This window comes from Mandrillus leucophaeus, unplaced genomic scaffold (assembly GCF_000951045.1).
Source record: "Mandrillus leucophaeus isolate KB7577 unplaced genomic scaffold, Mleu.le_1.0 Scaffold228, whole genome shotgun sequence".
In the NCBI taxonomy this organism is placed as follows: domain Eukaryota; kingdom Metazoa; phylum Chordata; class Mammalia; order Primates; family Cercopithecidae; genus Mandrillus; species Mandrillus leucophaeus.
The window spans coordinates 2,637,790-2,650,095 of record NW_012102343.1 but is presented as its reverse complement, the minus strand read 5'-3'; the positions used below and the strand labels follow the sequence as shown (position 1 = coordinate 2,650,095).

General features: G+C 41.3%; 2 protein-coding genes across 3 annotated transcripts in view; both read right to left on the bottom strand.

Annotated features, from left to right (window-relative positions):
• The window catches only part of IFT43 (intraflagellar transport 43), a 98,318-nt gene that overhangs the window by 69,532 nt on the left and 16,480 nt on the right, over positions 1-12,306 (bottom strand). The window lies entirely within an intron of this gene.
• On the bottom strand, positions 393-836 carry LOC105540819 (ubiquitin-conjugating enzyme E2 L3-like). Its single transcript, XM_011981575.1, has 2 exons — positions 831-836; positions 393-734 (listed from the first exon to the last, which is right to left on the bottom strand). Exons 1-2 carry the CDS (start codon positions 834-836, stop codon positions 393-395), a joined length of 348 nt encoding a protein of 115 aa, XP_011836965.1.

Genomic DNA, 12,306 nt, shown 5'->3' with positions numbered 1-12,306 from the left:
TAGCAAAATGTTGTTACTTGCCCATCACATTGTAAGCGTCCCCAGGAAATGTTTTTGGGAGTCTGAGCCCCTCAGCATTCATTACTCTACAATGAATGTAGAGTGGAAGCTGATGCAACTTGATCATAATGTGGCAGTTTGAATTAAGTACAAACAATCTGAAATGTAAGCAGACAACCGGCTTGTAGCAATATGATTTTTTTTAGAACATCTTAAATTTTTAATCCTTTCTTTATAGGTTTCCTAGACTACTCTGGATTAAGAAAACTATGGAAAATTAGTAAGTGCCACAAGCGAATGCCAGGCGGTAGCATGTGTCAGTTTTCCACAGAGTCCTGAATGCACTGCTTGGGGTCTCTGCTCATACTTGCTGGAATCAACTGCAGCAGATTTTAGTACATGGGTCGCTTTTCCTCATATTTCTTTGTAAACTTTTCAGCATTCTTAAAGAATTTTTTACAGTCCTTAGAGTACTCTTCAGCTAGGTCAGCCTGAAATGGGTGCTCGGGCTGGGGGTTGTTCACGAGTGCTATGACAGCCTGGATTACTTGGTCAGTTTTGGTTGCTGGCTTCCAGTTGCCAGCACTAATTACTGGCAAACAGACTCGCTCCTTTTTGTCATTGTTTAGGTGATAGATCTTTGTTTTAACTGTGGTCTTCAGTGGTTTAAACAGGTACTCTGCTGGAAATCTGATTTCCATTCTGAAGGCCACTTTATCACATGGAGGGTTGTCAGGAAAAATTAGCCCTTGCCAAGTCAAGAAATTAGCTTCCTCAAACCTGGATGTTACGAAGTTTCTCATTCCACATTTGTGGATTTCTTCAAGCTCCTTCATCAGCCTTCTGCTGGTCGCAATCTTGGATTTGGTGCTGCTCCTTTCCCCAGCAATGTGATTTTAAAGGTCTAGTCAGTTTCTTTTGCATATACAGTCCAGTCCCTGAATATTTGGCTGCTCTCCCTAAGAGGTATCATGACACCTAGACACCTACTTATCCTCATTTCAAAAAAAGCCCACGGCTGTCTCCCCAGGGCAATCTGAAACACAGGACACACACCTAGGCCAGCCACTGCTGTTGCTCCTTTTATGACCAGCTGCCAGGACTGCTGGCCTTCCCTTCCCGGAGGTGACAGATCAGATGCTGGGGAACCTACGGGGGTGTGAATGTCCTCGCCAGCTCAACTGTCAGAGCTCCAGTGCCTGCCTAGACTGATGAGAAGTTAAAGCCCTTTATTCACAGATCTTTCCATTTGGACCATGGGTCCTTCCCACAGAGCAGAGGAAGACACAAACGCACGATTTATTTTGTTCTTCAAATGTTGTCAGTCTGAGTTCTCTACCTAATGGCCTACTCATTTACAGGAAAAAGAATTTACTCCTGCTCCATCATTGACGCTAAAAACTTAATCTTCAGGCAGGCTAAGACGGTCGTGGCATTTTTTTCCTAGAGTCCATCAACTCAAGAGTCCTCCTTGATTAAGCACTTGGGAAGACATCTGTTTGAGTTGGCATTTTGGAAGAATCTATTTTCTATTCCTGTGTTAAGGAGGAGAGGACAAAACTACAGGGAAGAGAGGGATTCGAGCTAAACAAACTTAAAAGCCAGAAAGAAGAGAAGGCCTGATCCTAGAATTCAAAAGTCCTGGTTTATTCTTTAAATTACTCTCCTGAAATTCAGAGGCACAGCCCCAAGACAACAGCTGGAAAAATGATTTCCAGTTTTGGCTGACTTACTGCCAGGTAACATTCCCTAAACTTGCTTTAAAAAAAGAAAGAGTCTTAAAATATGTAACACCAAGAGGGACAGAAATAGGATCGAGTGACGGTAGTCCTTAGGCAGTGTATCTCTCGTGTTCTCTCTTAAAAGCTGGAGTCACGTCTCCGAGTGTGGGAAATGAGCACGGCCTGCTGGGGCTGCCGCCTGATGGACGGAGGGGGCAGGACCCTGCATAGCTCCTGAAAAGCAGCAAAAATGTGTTCTCTCCAAAAATAAACAGGGGGCAGGAATGACTGCGAGTAAAGAGTTGGAAGCACGTGACTGGCAGTTGCAGTCCTGAAATACCAGCTTTCTACAAAAAGGAGCCTGTGAGAGGCAGAGAGCGGGAATTTCAGGAAATGGCCTCTTTATATGGTCTCATCCGAATGGGCTAGGATTCAATAACTGGAATTACCATGTCAGAGGGAGTCTTTAGGGCCAGACTTGTTTCTGATCTTTATATGGTTCCCCCAGATTCTTAAGATGCCAAAACAGAAAAGATGCTGCAGTGCCAAAAAAGGAGCCTTCTGAGTTTAGAAACTTCTCACACACTCTCAGAAGTCCTGGAGAAACTCCACCCTAACCCCAAAATATGAATCAGGCCAAGAGTTCTAAGTCCAAACTGCAACCTGTTTCAAAAAGCCAGTCTAAATACACGCATACATTCCAACAGAAAGATATTTAGTTAAGCAAGATCAATTGCAAACTTCGCACATATCCATCTTCCAGCTTCTAGAAGCAATGTAGCTCCCACATTCAATCTTAGATTACTGACTAAAAGCAAACTTCCCTTTCTTTCTCCAGCAATCTTAGAGAAGATCCAAGAAAGTTGTTCTTTATATGCTTGGTGAGTGAAAAGACTGACAGTAATACGGTATGTGCATACGCCGCAGGGCTGGCATCTACTCCTGCAATCTGTCCTCCACGCACAGTTCCAACTCTGCCAGTTTTTTCCTCCTGCCTCAACCCTGGGTCTGACAACTAATCCCTCAGAGAAATGAGTTTCTCCACAGTAGATTTAAGGTCATGGAAGGTAATGGATCACCCAAGCTTAGAACTGAACTCCTGTGAATAAACGTAGTTCTCTCAGGCTGAAATGGACATAAAAAAATGCAAAGTCTATTTTATGTATAAGAAAGAAAGCTGATGATCAATGAATGCTAAAGCCATTAGGTACAAGACTGACTGGTGGGCAACTGGGCATTCTCACAGTGCCAAAGAATCAACCCATATATTACATGCTACTTGCAGGGGAGAAAAACATTCCTTAACAATGGAGATATCTATCATTATCCTAACTCAGTGATCAAACTTAGCAGCATTAACAGTGGGATGTAATGTGCTGCCACTTGAAACACACGACACCACCCAGGAAAACTTCCTGCCTAAACCATTCAACTGGAATCTAATCAAGCCTTCCAGTCTGATTTCCAGCCTACTGGAAATCAGGTGAGAAAGTAATAAGTAAAATGACACTTGGAAGAAAGAATCAAACAAACCCAGGATGTGGGAAACTCTGGTAGAAGAACTGGCCTTAATCTCTTCAAAAGTGTCAATGCCATTAAAAAGAAAGGAGTGGGCCAGGTGCAGTGGCTCATGCCTGTAATCCCAACACTTTGGGAGGCTGAGGCAGAAGGATCACTTGAGGCCAGAAGTTCAAGACCAGCCTGGGCAACAAAGTGAGACCCCCTCTCTACTACTGCTACTACTACTACTACTACTAATAATAATAATTAGCTGGGTGTGATGGTGTACAGGTGTAATACTAGCTACTCAGGAGGCTAAGGTGAGAAGATCGCTTGAGCCCAAGAGGTTGAGGCTACACTGAGCTATGATCACACCACTGCACTCCAGCCTGGGCAACACAGTGAGACCCTATCATTTTAAAAAAAAAAAAAAAAGGTAAAAGTGAGGGAGTCAGGGGACTATTCTAAATTAAAAGAGACTTAAATAAACTAATCGTGTGATTCTTGATTGGATTCTGGTGTGAACAAAAGAGCTATAAAAATACTTTGAAGACAACAGTGGGAAATAAATTTGGAGTGAGTAATAGATGGTGTTCCGAAATTATTCATACTGTTAGGTGTAGACTTGTGGCTTTCTAGGAAAGTTATCTTTTTTTTTAGATATATGCTGAAGTGTCTAAGTAACATGCTATGGTGCCTATAATTTGCTTTGAAATAATTCAGCAAAAAATTATGTATAAAACATACATTATATTTTTAAATATTTTATAAATTATAATTTAAGTAAATATGGCAAAATGGTAGTAACAGTTGAATCTAGTTGATGGATATATGTTGTTCATTATACTAATCTTTTCTACTTTTCTGGGTGTTTCTAATTTTAATGGAAAGTTAAAACAATAAAGAAACTAGATGCATAAAGTTGAGGTTTAACAAAAGAGAAAAAAGGCAGGGTTGGTATGGAGGAGGGTACCAGCATGGAGGTTGTTCCTCAATGCATGTGCTCAGTGAAAAACAATGGGACATTCTCCACCTAATGGTTGGTAATTCCTAACATGCTGGGGACCAGAAAACTACTCTACACCCAAAACACAGGGTCTCAAGATCCCTGCCATGACTACAGGTGATGGAGGAAGGTGCTTTTAGACAAAAGTGCCTCCCTGCCCACCCCAGCCTCCTGTGGGATATATTTTAATTGTGTATACCTGAAATTGGAGAAGAAAACAATGTGGTAGAAGAACACTAGAGGCCGGGCAGGGTGACTCATGCCTGCAATCCCAGCACTTTGGGAGGCTGAGGTGGGAGGATCATCTGAGGTCAGGAGCTCAAGATCAGCCTGGCCAACATGGTGAAACCCTGCCTCTACTAAAAATACAAAAATTGGCCAGGCATGGTGGCATGCACCTGTAGTCCCAGCTACTCTGGAGGCTGAGGCATGAGAATCGCTGGAACCCGGGAGGTGGAGGTTGCAGTGAGCTAAGACTGCACCACTGCACTCTAGCCTGGGTGACACAGCAAGACTCTGCCTCAAAAAAACAAAAACAAAAACAAAAATACAATAGATGAGACACCAAGTAATCTGGCTTCTGGCTTCTAGTCCTTGCTATCCCACAGACTAGGTCCACAATCCTGGGTTTTTCTTCATGGTAGAATGATTCCTCCCACTTCCAAAATTCTATAATTCTATGGATGTATGAATTGTGGCAAGCTGAATTCAGGTACCTAGGAAGAAGGTACCTAAGCAAAACAGATGTAAATGGCAACACCAAACACTTATCCATTTAAGCTGACATGAAGGGGACACAGACAAAAACAGAGAGAACACAGGCTACAGAGAGAAATGAGAATGTGTCAGCATAAGGACTTGACTGATGGTGAATAAGCCAAGCTAGGTAATTAGAAATAATATATTAACGAATTCAAAGCTAATGATAAAATAATAATATCCAATGTCTATTGAGGGTTTGCCATACATGAAAGCTTTAGGAGGATTATTTGGTGAATTTTATGATATGATGAAGTAGGTACTACTACATACTAAGTTTACTGATGAGGAAACTGAGGCTTAGAGATAAACTCAGCTAAAAATCATACTATTTGTAAATAACAGGGCAAGGATTCAAATGCAGGTGTGTCTGATACCTGAGCTTTGCAATGAAGCAGATGATACATGATTGCCTAGTGGCTAGTTGCATGCCACCTAGAACGGGCTTGAAAGGACAGAACCGCCATAGAAAACAACCAATCTGGGCTGAAACAAAGTACCCAACAACAAGAGAGACTAGATCCATGCCATCCAGACTGATAATACAAATATAAGACCTGGCAAGACCAAACTGAAAGGACCACATTTCTTTCATTTATTTCCCGGGCTCAAGGTAAGATGTACCTGTCAATGATACAAATATGTTCAATAAGATAGGAGGTCCAGAAAATAGCATGGTCTAATCCTTACCCCCTTTAATGAGGCAAGTCGAGGATTAGATTGAGGGAAGCATTAAGGGCAAAGTCAGAATTAAAAAGTGATGCCAAAATCATATTAATAACAGCTTGAACAGTGGGCCAAGCTGTGTTAGGCTGCATTCAGTATAAATCTTCGCACTTGGAAGACAGCTGTGTCTTTACTGCATGCTACAAGATATTTTCCTCATACCAACAGTGGAGTGGCTTTGAAGAAGGAGGGACTGAATCAAGAAGGACATGTGATTTTGCCACAAGGAAGCAAAGGGGAAAAGCTATTTAAAGGTGGGGAGAGGGAGGCAGGGGAGGAAAGGAAGAGGGAGCAGGAAGGAGGGACAGTCCTAGGTTCAAATTCTAGAAATCTCTCTTTCTAGCTGGGCAGCCTTGGGCCCATCATATCTTCACTGAGCCTCCTTTTCCTCATGTGTAAAATGAGAATGATCATGAGTCCCTTGCAGGTCTACCGTAGACACTGGAGAAAATCCCTGGCATACAGTAGACTCCTAATAAATAGTGATAATAGAGGCTGTTATATTATTTTCAGAAATAATAATGATAGTAATAAAATGCAGACTTCAGAAGAGAAATCCTTAATGCTTAGGGTTGAGACAATGGGAGTTTTTGGTGGCCAGATGTTATAGGGCCTTTTACTTGGGGGAGGCCTTGCATATATTTCATTCTAGGGATCCAATTATCTATTTGAGCTTCCCTGAAGAGAGAGATATCCTTTAAAGCTGCCCGAATCAAGAAGAGGAAACCACAGTTCTGTAGCTCACTGAGACGTAAATGTGATGCTCAGGACAGCCACAGTGTTGGCAAATGCTCTACTGGTGTCGCACTTCCCAAATAGTCACACATAACCTATAAGAAAAAGAGCCATATCCTACAGCTCAATACAGAGTCATCAAACTGCCCAATTTAAGTGACTCATGGAATAGGGCTGCCAGTAGTTTGCTGAAGAGGCTGATCCAAAGAGAACAGATTTCAGCCCTGAAAGTCATTCTTCAAATTCACCCTGGACTTTCCCACCCTGGATGGCATCTTCTTAATCTCAATTATATCCTTTTGGGTCATCCTAAATCAGCTCTCCCTCCTTCCTCTTCTTGGATCTATATACCTTTCAGACACTTATAAAGACATGCTCCATTTCCCCATATTTTTTGCCATTCAGCCAACATAAACATTCTTTTCAACATTCATCAGAAATCAAAACCTATACATTTCTGTCATTCTCTTAACTCCTTTCCGTTTATTAAAATCAACCCAGCATGTGTGTAGCCAGAAATGTGCACAATATTGAAGGTGTAAATTCCCAACACTCTAAGAAGCAACCCCTCCTGGCACATGACTTAGTGACTTTGTACAAGCACAGTCTAAGACTTGCTACCTCAACCAAATCCAGGATGGAATGACTTGGAGCAAGTTGAGAGCAGTAGAAGCATGCTGTAACCTTGAGGCTTTAGGAAACCTGATCTCTCACAAGACTCCTCACAGGTGATGATGGAAAAGAAGTGAGGGCAGCTTGAGAGAAGCATTAACCCAGGGGCTGGCGGCCCACCTCATGTGAGACCTAGAGAGAAATGCCTGGCTTCATTCCCCACTCTGTGTCACACAGTGGTGAGACCAGGGACACTGCAGGTTTCACGCTGTAGTTTTAAATTTTGCTTTAGTTGTGGGAGCCCAAGGAGAAGACACTATAAGCACAGAGCAAGGTCATGGCTAGCAAATTAGTAAACATTTCACTATACCTACTATATACCATCTGAAAAGTAGCCCCAGGACAGGCGCAATGGCTCACACCTGTAATCCCAAAATTTTGGAAGGCCAAAGCAGGAGGATTGCTTGAGCTCAGGAGTTCAAGACCAGCCTGGGCAACAAAGTGAGACCTGATCTCTACAAAAAATAGAAAAAATTAGCCTGGCATAGTGGCGCATGTCTTTAGCCTCAGCTACTCAGGACACTGATCTAGGAGGATTGCTTGAGCCTAGGAGATAGAGGCTGCAGTGAGCCGTGATCCCACCACTGCACTCCAGCCTAGGCAACAGAGCGAGACTCTGTCTCAAAAAAAAAAAAAACAAAAAAACAAAAAAACAACAGTGTCCCCAGTAATCCTTAAAAATATTTTTTAAATTTCTAGAACTGTTTCCCAAACTTCTGGATTTCATAAACTGTCAATATTTCAAAAAGCAAATTTCTGTTTGTGTGGACTGGCAGTACAGGTTAACAGCTTTTAATTTTGTTAAGAATTTTTTTTTAACCATTTCTTCTCTCCATCATTTCATTACAGAATGGACCTTTCTAATCTCCCCAAATTAGAAAGGACACAAACCAGGATAAGAAATGGTCCTTTAGATGGAATAAATTTAGTTTATGAAAAACTTACTACATTGTTCTTGGATTTCTCCTATGTATGCATAAAAACTTCCTTATGCATACACCAGTGTTAAAATATGCTACAGTCTCTTTTTCAGCTTATCAGTCCAAGCCCCAGGTTAATTTCTCAGGTTCTTTTCCCACCCTTTCCCAAATGAGCAAGGCTGAAGGCCAGCTCCTCTACCACCCCAGCTGAAAATGGCTTAACAGGAAAGGCAGGACCTAGGAACAGTCACTTAACCCATAAATTTTGCTACTCAGCTTGAGGCTGCACAGAAAGACCCTCCCCACTCCCGCCCTTGAAATAGCACGCTGCCAACCTCTCTAACTCTAGAGGCCTTTTTAGATTAACCTTTCCTAGTGCTCAGCACAGCATCTGCATGGACGAACACTTGTATTCTGGTGACTTATCTCTGGTCTCTGGGCCTCCCTCATACCCATGTTTCTGGTCATTACTTCCAAGTTGCACCTCTAATGTCAGAACACTTTCTGTCTCGATAGCTAATATATTAGAACGTCCCTGTCATTACTACCAAGGGAAAATGGACAATCTGTCTCTGCAACAACCCCTCTCATTCTTTTCTCACCAATAATATCATCTGAAAAAAAGAAAAAAACAGTGTATGCTGAAACAGTCCAAAAGCAATTAGTACATAATGGGAAAGTAGTATGTATTCAACTAATCTTCACACAGATAATAATTGTAACTTTGGATAAAACGTATAAAACCACTATTAGAAGATACTGGAGAGGAAACAAAAGCAGGCAGACACTGGAGATTTTATCCTTGAAAGAAAAGAACTGGACTGGTAAAAATCCATGCTCAAATAGATTCTCTGAGTGTGAGTGCACTCAGTCTGTACAACAACTGGGTAGCTGGAACTCCAGCAGAAAGCTGCAATTTTATTGGCTTTAAGAACAAAACCTGGAGCTGCTAGAAATAGGGGAAAATCCTGAGAAGGAGGGAGTCCCCAGATATGTACACAAATTTCTCTAAAATTCTTAGTCAATACCTGAATTGTACATGCATGAAGGAGACTCCAAGAAACCCAGTGAAAAGCAACTGCTGAAAGGATAATAAAAAGCTGAGTAGAGATGAAATTTCATTGCAAGGGAGGCAGAGTTTGGAGTTTGAGTTCCACGAAGTTAGACGTGCTTGGTACAAACATTGAGTCTTTCACTGAAATCCCAGAAGGGCCATCTTAGGAGTAAAGACTATGTCCCAGGACTATGGGATTTGCTCTAGAACAAAGGGCAAAACCAAAATAGACCCAACCTAACACAATCCAAAACCAAGTTCCCACAAGTTTAAGGTGATCCACAAATAGTTTAACTGCCTACTAAAACAAAACTAAATATTTTTCAGAGGAAGGTAATTCCAGAGTTACTGTAATTTTTCATCTACAATGTCTTATGTACAAACAAAAATTACTAGACATATGAAGAAGCAGGAAAATGTGACCCATACTCAGAAGAAAAAGTAGACAATAAAAACTGACCCCAGATATTAGAATTAACAGACAAGAACTTTAAAGCAGCTATATAAGGAGCTTAAAAGCAGATATATGTTCAAGGACTTATGGGAAAAGATGGCCATAATGAATGAGCAGATGGGAAATCTAGGAGAGAAACAGAAGCTATGTAGGAAAAAAACAGACGAGGAAAAATAAATGGAAATTTCTAATTTAAAAGTAAAATATCTAAAATGAAAAAAATCAGTTGGGCTTAACAGCCGTTGGAACAAAACAGTAAAAATCATCAGTGAACTTAAAGACAGACCAATAGAAAATACCCAATCTGAAGAACAAAGGACAAAAGATGGGGAAAAAATTAATAAGGCTTAAGGAACAAAAAACATAGAACAAACTTATGGAACAATATCAAACAGTCTAACATTTATGCAACTAGAGTCCCAGGCACAAAGAAAGAGAAAAAAGGGCAGAATAGATATTTGAAGAAGTAATCGCCTAAGACTTTCCAAATTTGGAGTGACAAGTATCAACTGTGAGATCTGCAAACCTTAGCAAATCCTAAACAGAAAAAATCAAAGAAAATGACACACAGTCACATCATAGTCAAAGTGCTAAAAAGCAAAGATAAAGACAAAATCTTTAAAGCAGGCAGAGGGAGGAGAAAAGACTTACATACGGAACACTCGGGGGGAAAAATGGCCAGAGGACAAAGTTATGGCAATTTTTAAAGTGCTGAAAGAAAAAAAAAAAACTCTCAATCTGGAATTCTATATCAATGTAAAATATCCTTCAAAATGAGGATGAAATGAAAACATTTTCAGATTTCAGATAAACTAGATAGAGAAGTTGTTCTTGGCGAATCTGTCCTACCAGAAATGCTAAAGGAAGTTCTTCAGGCTAAAGAGAAATGACACCCCCAGATGGAAACTTGGATCTATTGGAAGAAATGAAGAACAACAAAAAAGGCAGAATTTCTCTCAGACAACTGTTTAAAGTAAAATGACAAGCTGGGCTGGGGGTGGTGGCTCACACCTGTAATCCCAGCACTTTGGAAGGCTGAGGCAGGTGGATCACTTGAGGTCAGGAGTTTGAGACCAGCCTGGCCAACATGGTGAAACCCTGTCTCTACTAAAAATGCAAAAATTAGCCGGGTGTGGTGGCGGGTGCCTCTAATTCCTGCTACTTGGGAGGCTGAGGCAGGAGAATCGCTTGAACTGGGAGGCAGAGGTTGCAGTGAGCCAAGATCACACCACGGCACTCCAGCCTGGGCAACAGAGTGAGACTCTGTCTCAAAAACAAAACAAAATAAAACAAAACAAAAACCTGACAAACTGTATTACAGAGTTCTTAATATAAATAGTTTAAAAATATATGGTATTAATACCACAAAGCACTGGGGGGACAAGTGGACTTACATGGCTGCAAGGGTCTCATATTTTATATGAAGTGGTATAATTTTTTTTTTTTTTTTTTGAAACGGAGTCTCGCTCTATATCTCAGGCTGGAGTGCAGTGGCACGATCTTGGCTCACTGCAACCTCTGCCTCCTGGGTCCCTGTTCAAGCAATTCTCCTGCCTCAGCCTCCCGTGTAGCTGGGATTACAGGCACGTGTCACCATGTCCAGCTAATTTTCGTATTTTTAGTAGAGACGGGGTTTCACTATGTTGGCCAGGCTGGTCCTGAACTCCTGACCTCATGATCCTCCTGCCTCGGCCTCCCAAAGTGCTGGGATTACAGGAGTGAGCCACCACACCCCACCGTGGTATAATATTAACTCTATGTAACCAGTGATAAGGATGCATATTTTAAATCCTAGAGCAACCACTTAAAAAAAAAAAAGTATAAAAAACTATACCTAAAAGCCAATGGAGGAATTAAAATGGAACATAAAAGCAATGGACTAAACACGGTGACATAACTCTCCATTATACTGGGTAAAGGCATGTGACCAGAAATGTTTCAGCCTATCACTAATGACATTTAACATTAGTCAGTACCCTTTTCCTGTAAAGTATCATTATTTAAAAGAATATTTTACTATCATTTTGCTCCTTCTTAGTAATTATTGACATGTCACATAAGAAGAAGAAATCTAGCCTAGCTAATGATTTCGGTGAAGCTTTCTGATAACAACCTTATGGTTTCTAAGCAGATTAGATATTCTATATTCACAGCACACTCTCTCTATCTCCTTGCCTCTCCTAAATCCTGGCTTCCCCCATGGACTTCATTGCTCTCGCGGCTCTTTCAAGTAGAGTCTGCTCATTCTTTAAAACCCCACAAACCCAAGTCCCAAGACAATACTCTTGTTTCACTCCCCAAAGTTCCTCTAGACCATTACTCTTCCAAATTATGATGAAACACTTCTTTCAAAACTCATACCATTCAGCTATACCACCTCTCTCTTCTTCATTCCTGTCACTAACAATGCCCTGAGCACGCACTGACCAAAAATTTGGGCATTTGGCTCCCTCTCCACAACTATTCTCATTATTCTAAGCAAAGTCAGTGTTCACATGAACAGTTCTAATGTTTAGCCTTGTGGTTCCCAGACCCTTTAAATGCCAATGGCCTTGCTACTTCTTGAAACTCCAGTCATAACTGGAACTGCTCCATTTCTGAAATATCCAGTCCCCTCCTTCTCTCCTTATCTAACAACTTCCTTCTTGGTGTCATTTCTTTCCCTATCAACCGAGTTCATTCCCAAGGTCTATGACATCATGCCACCCCCCCTTATCTTTTTACTGCACTTCCCCTTGCTATGGCTGGAATGTCCCCCC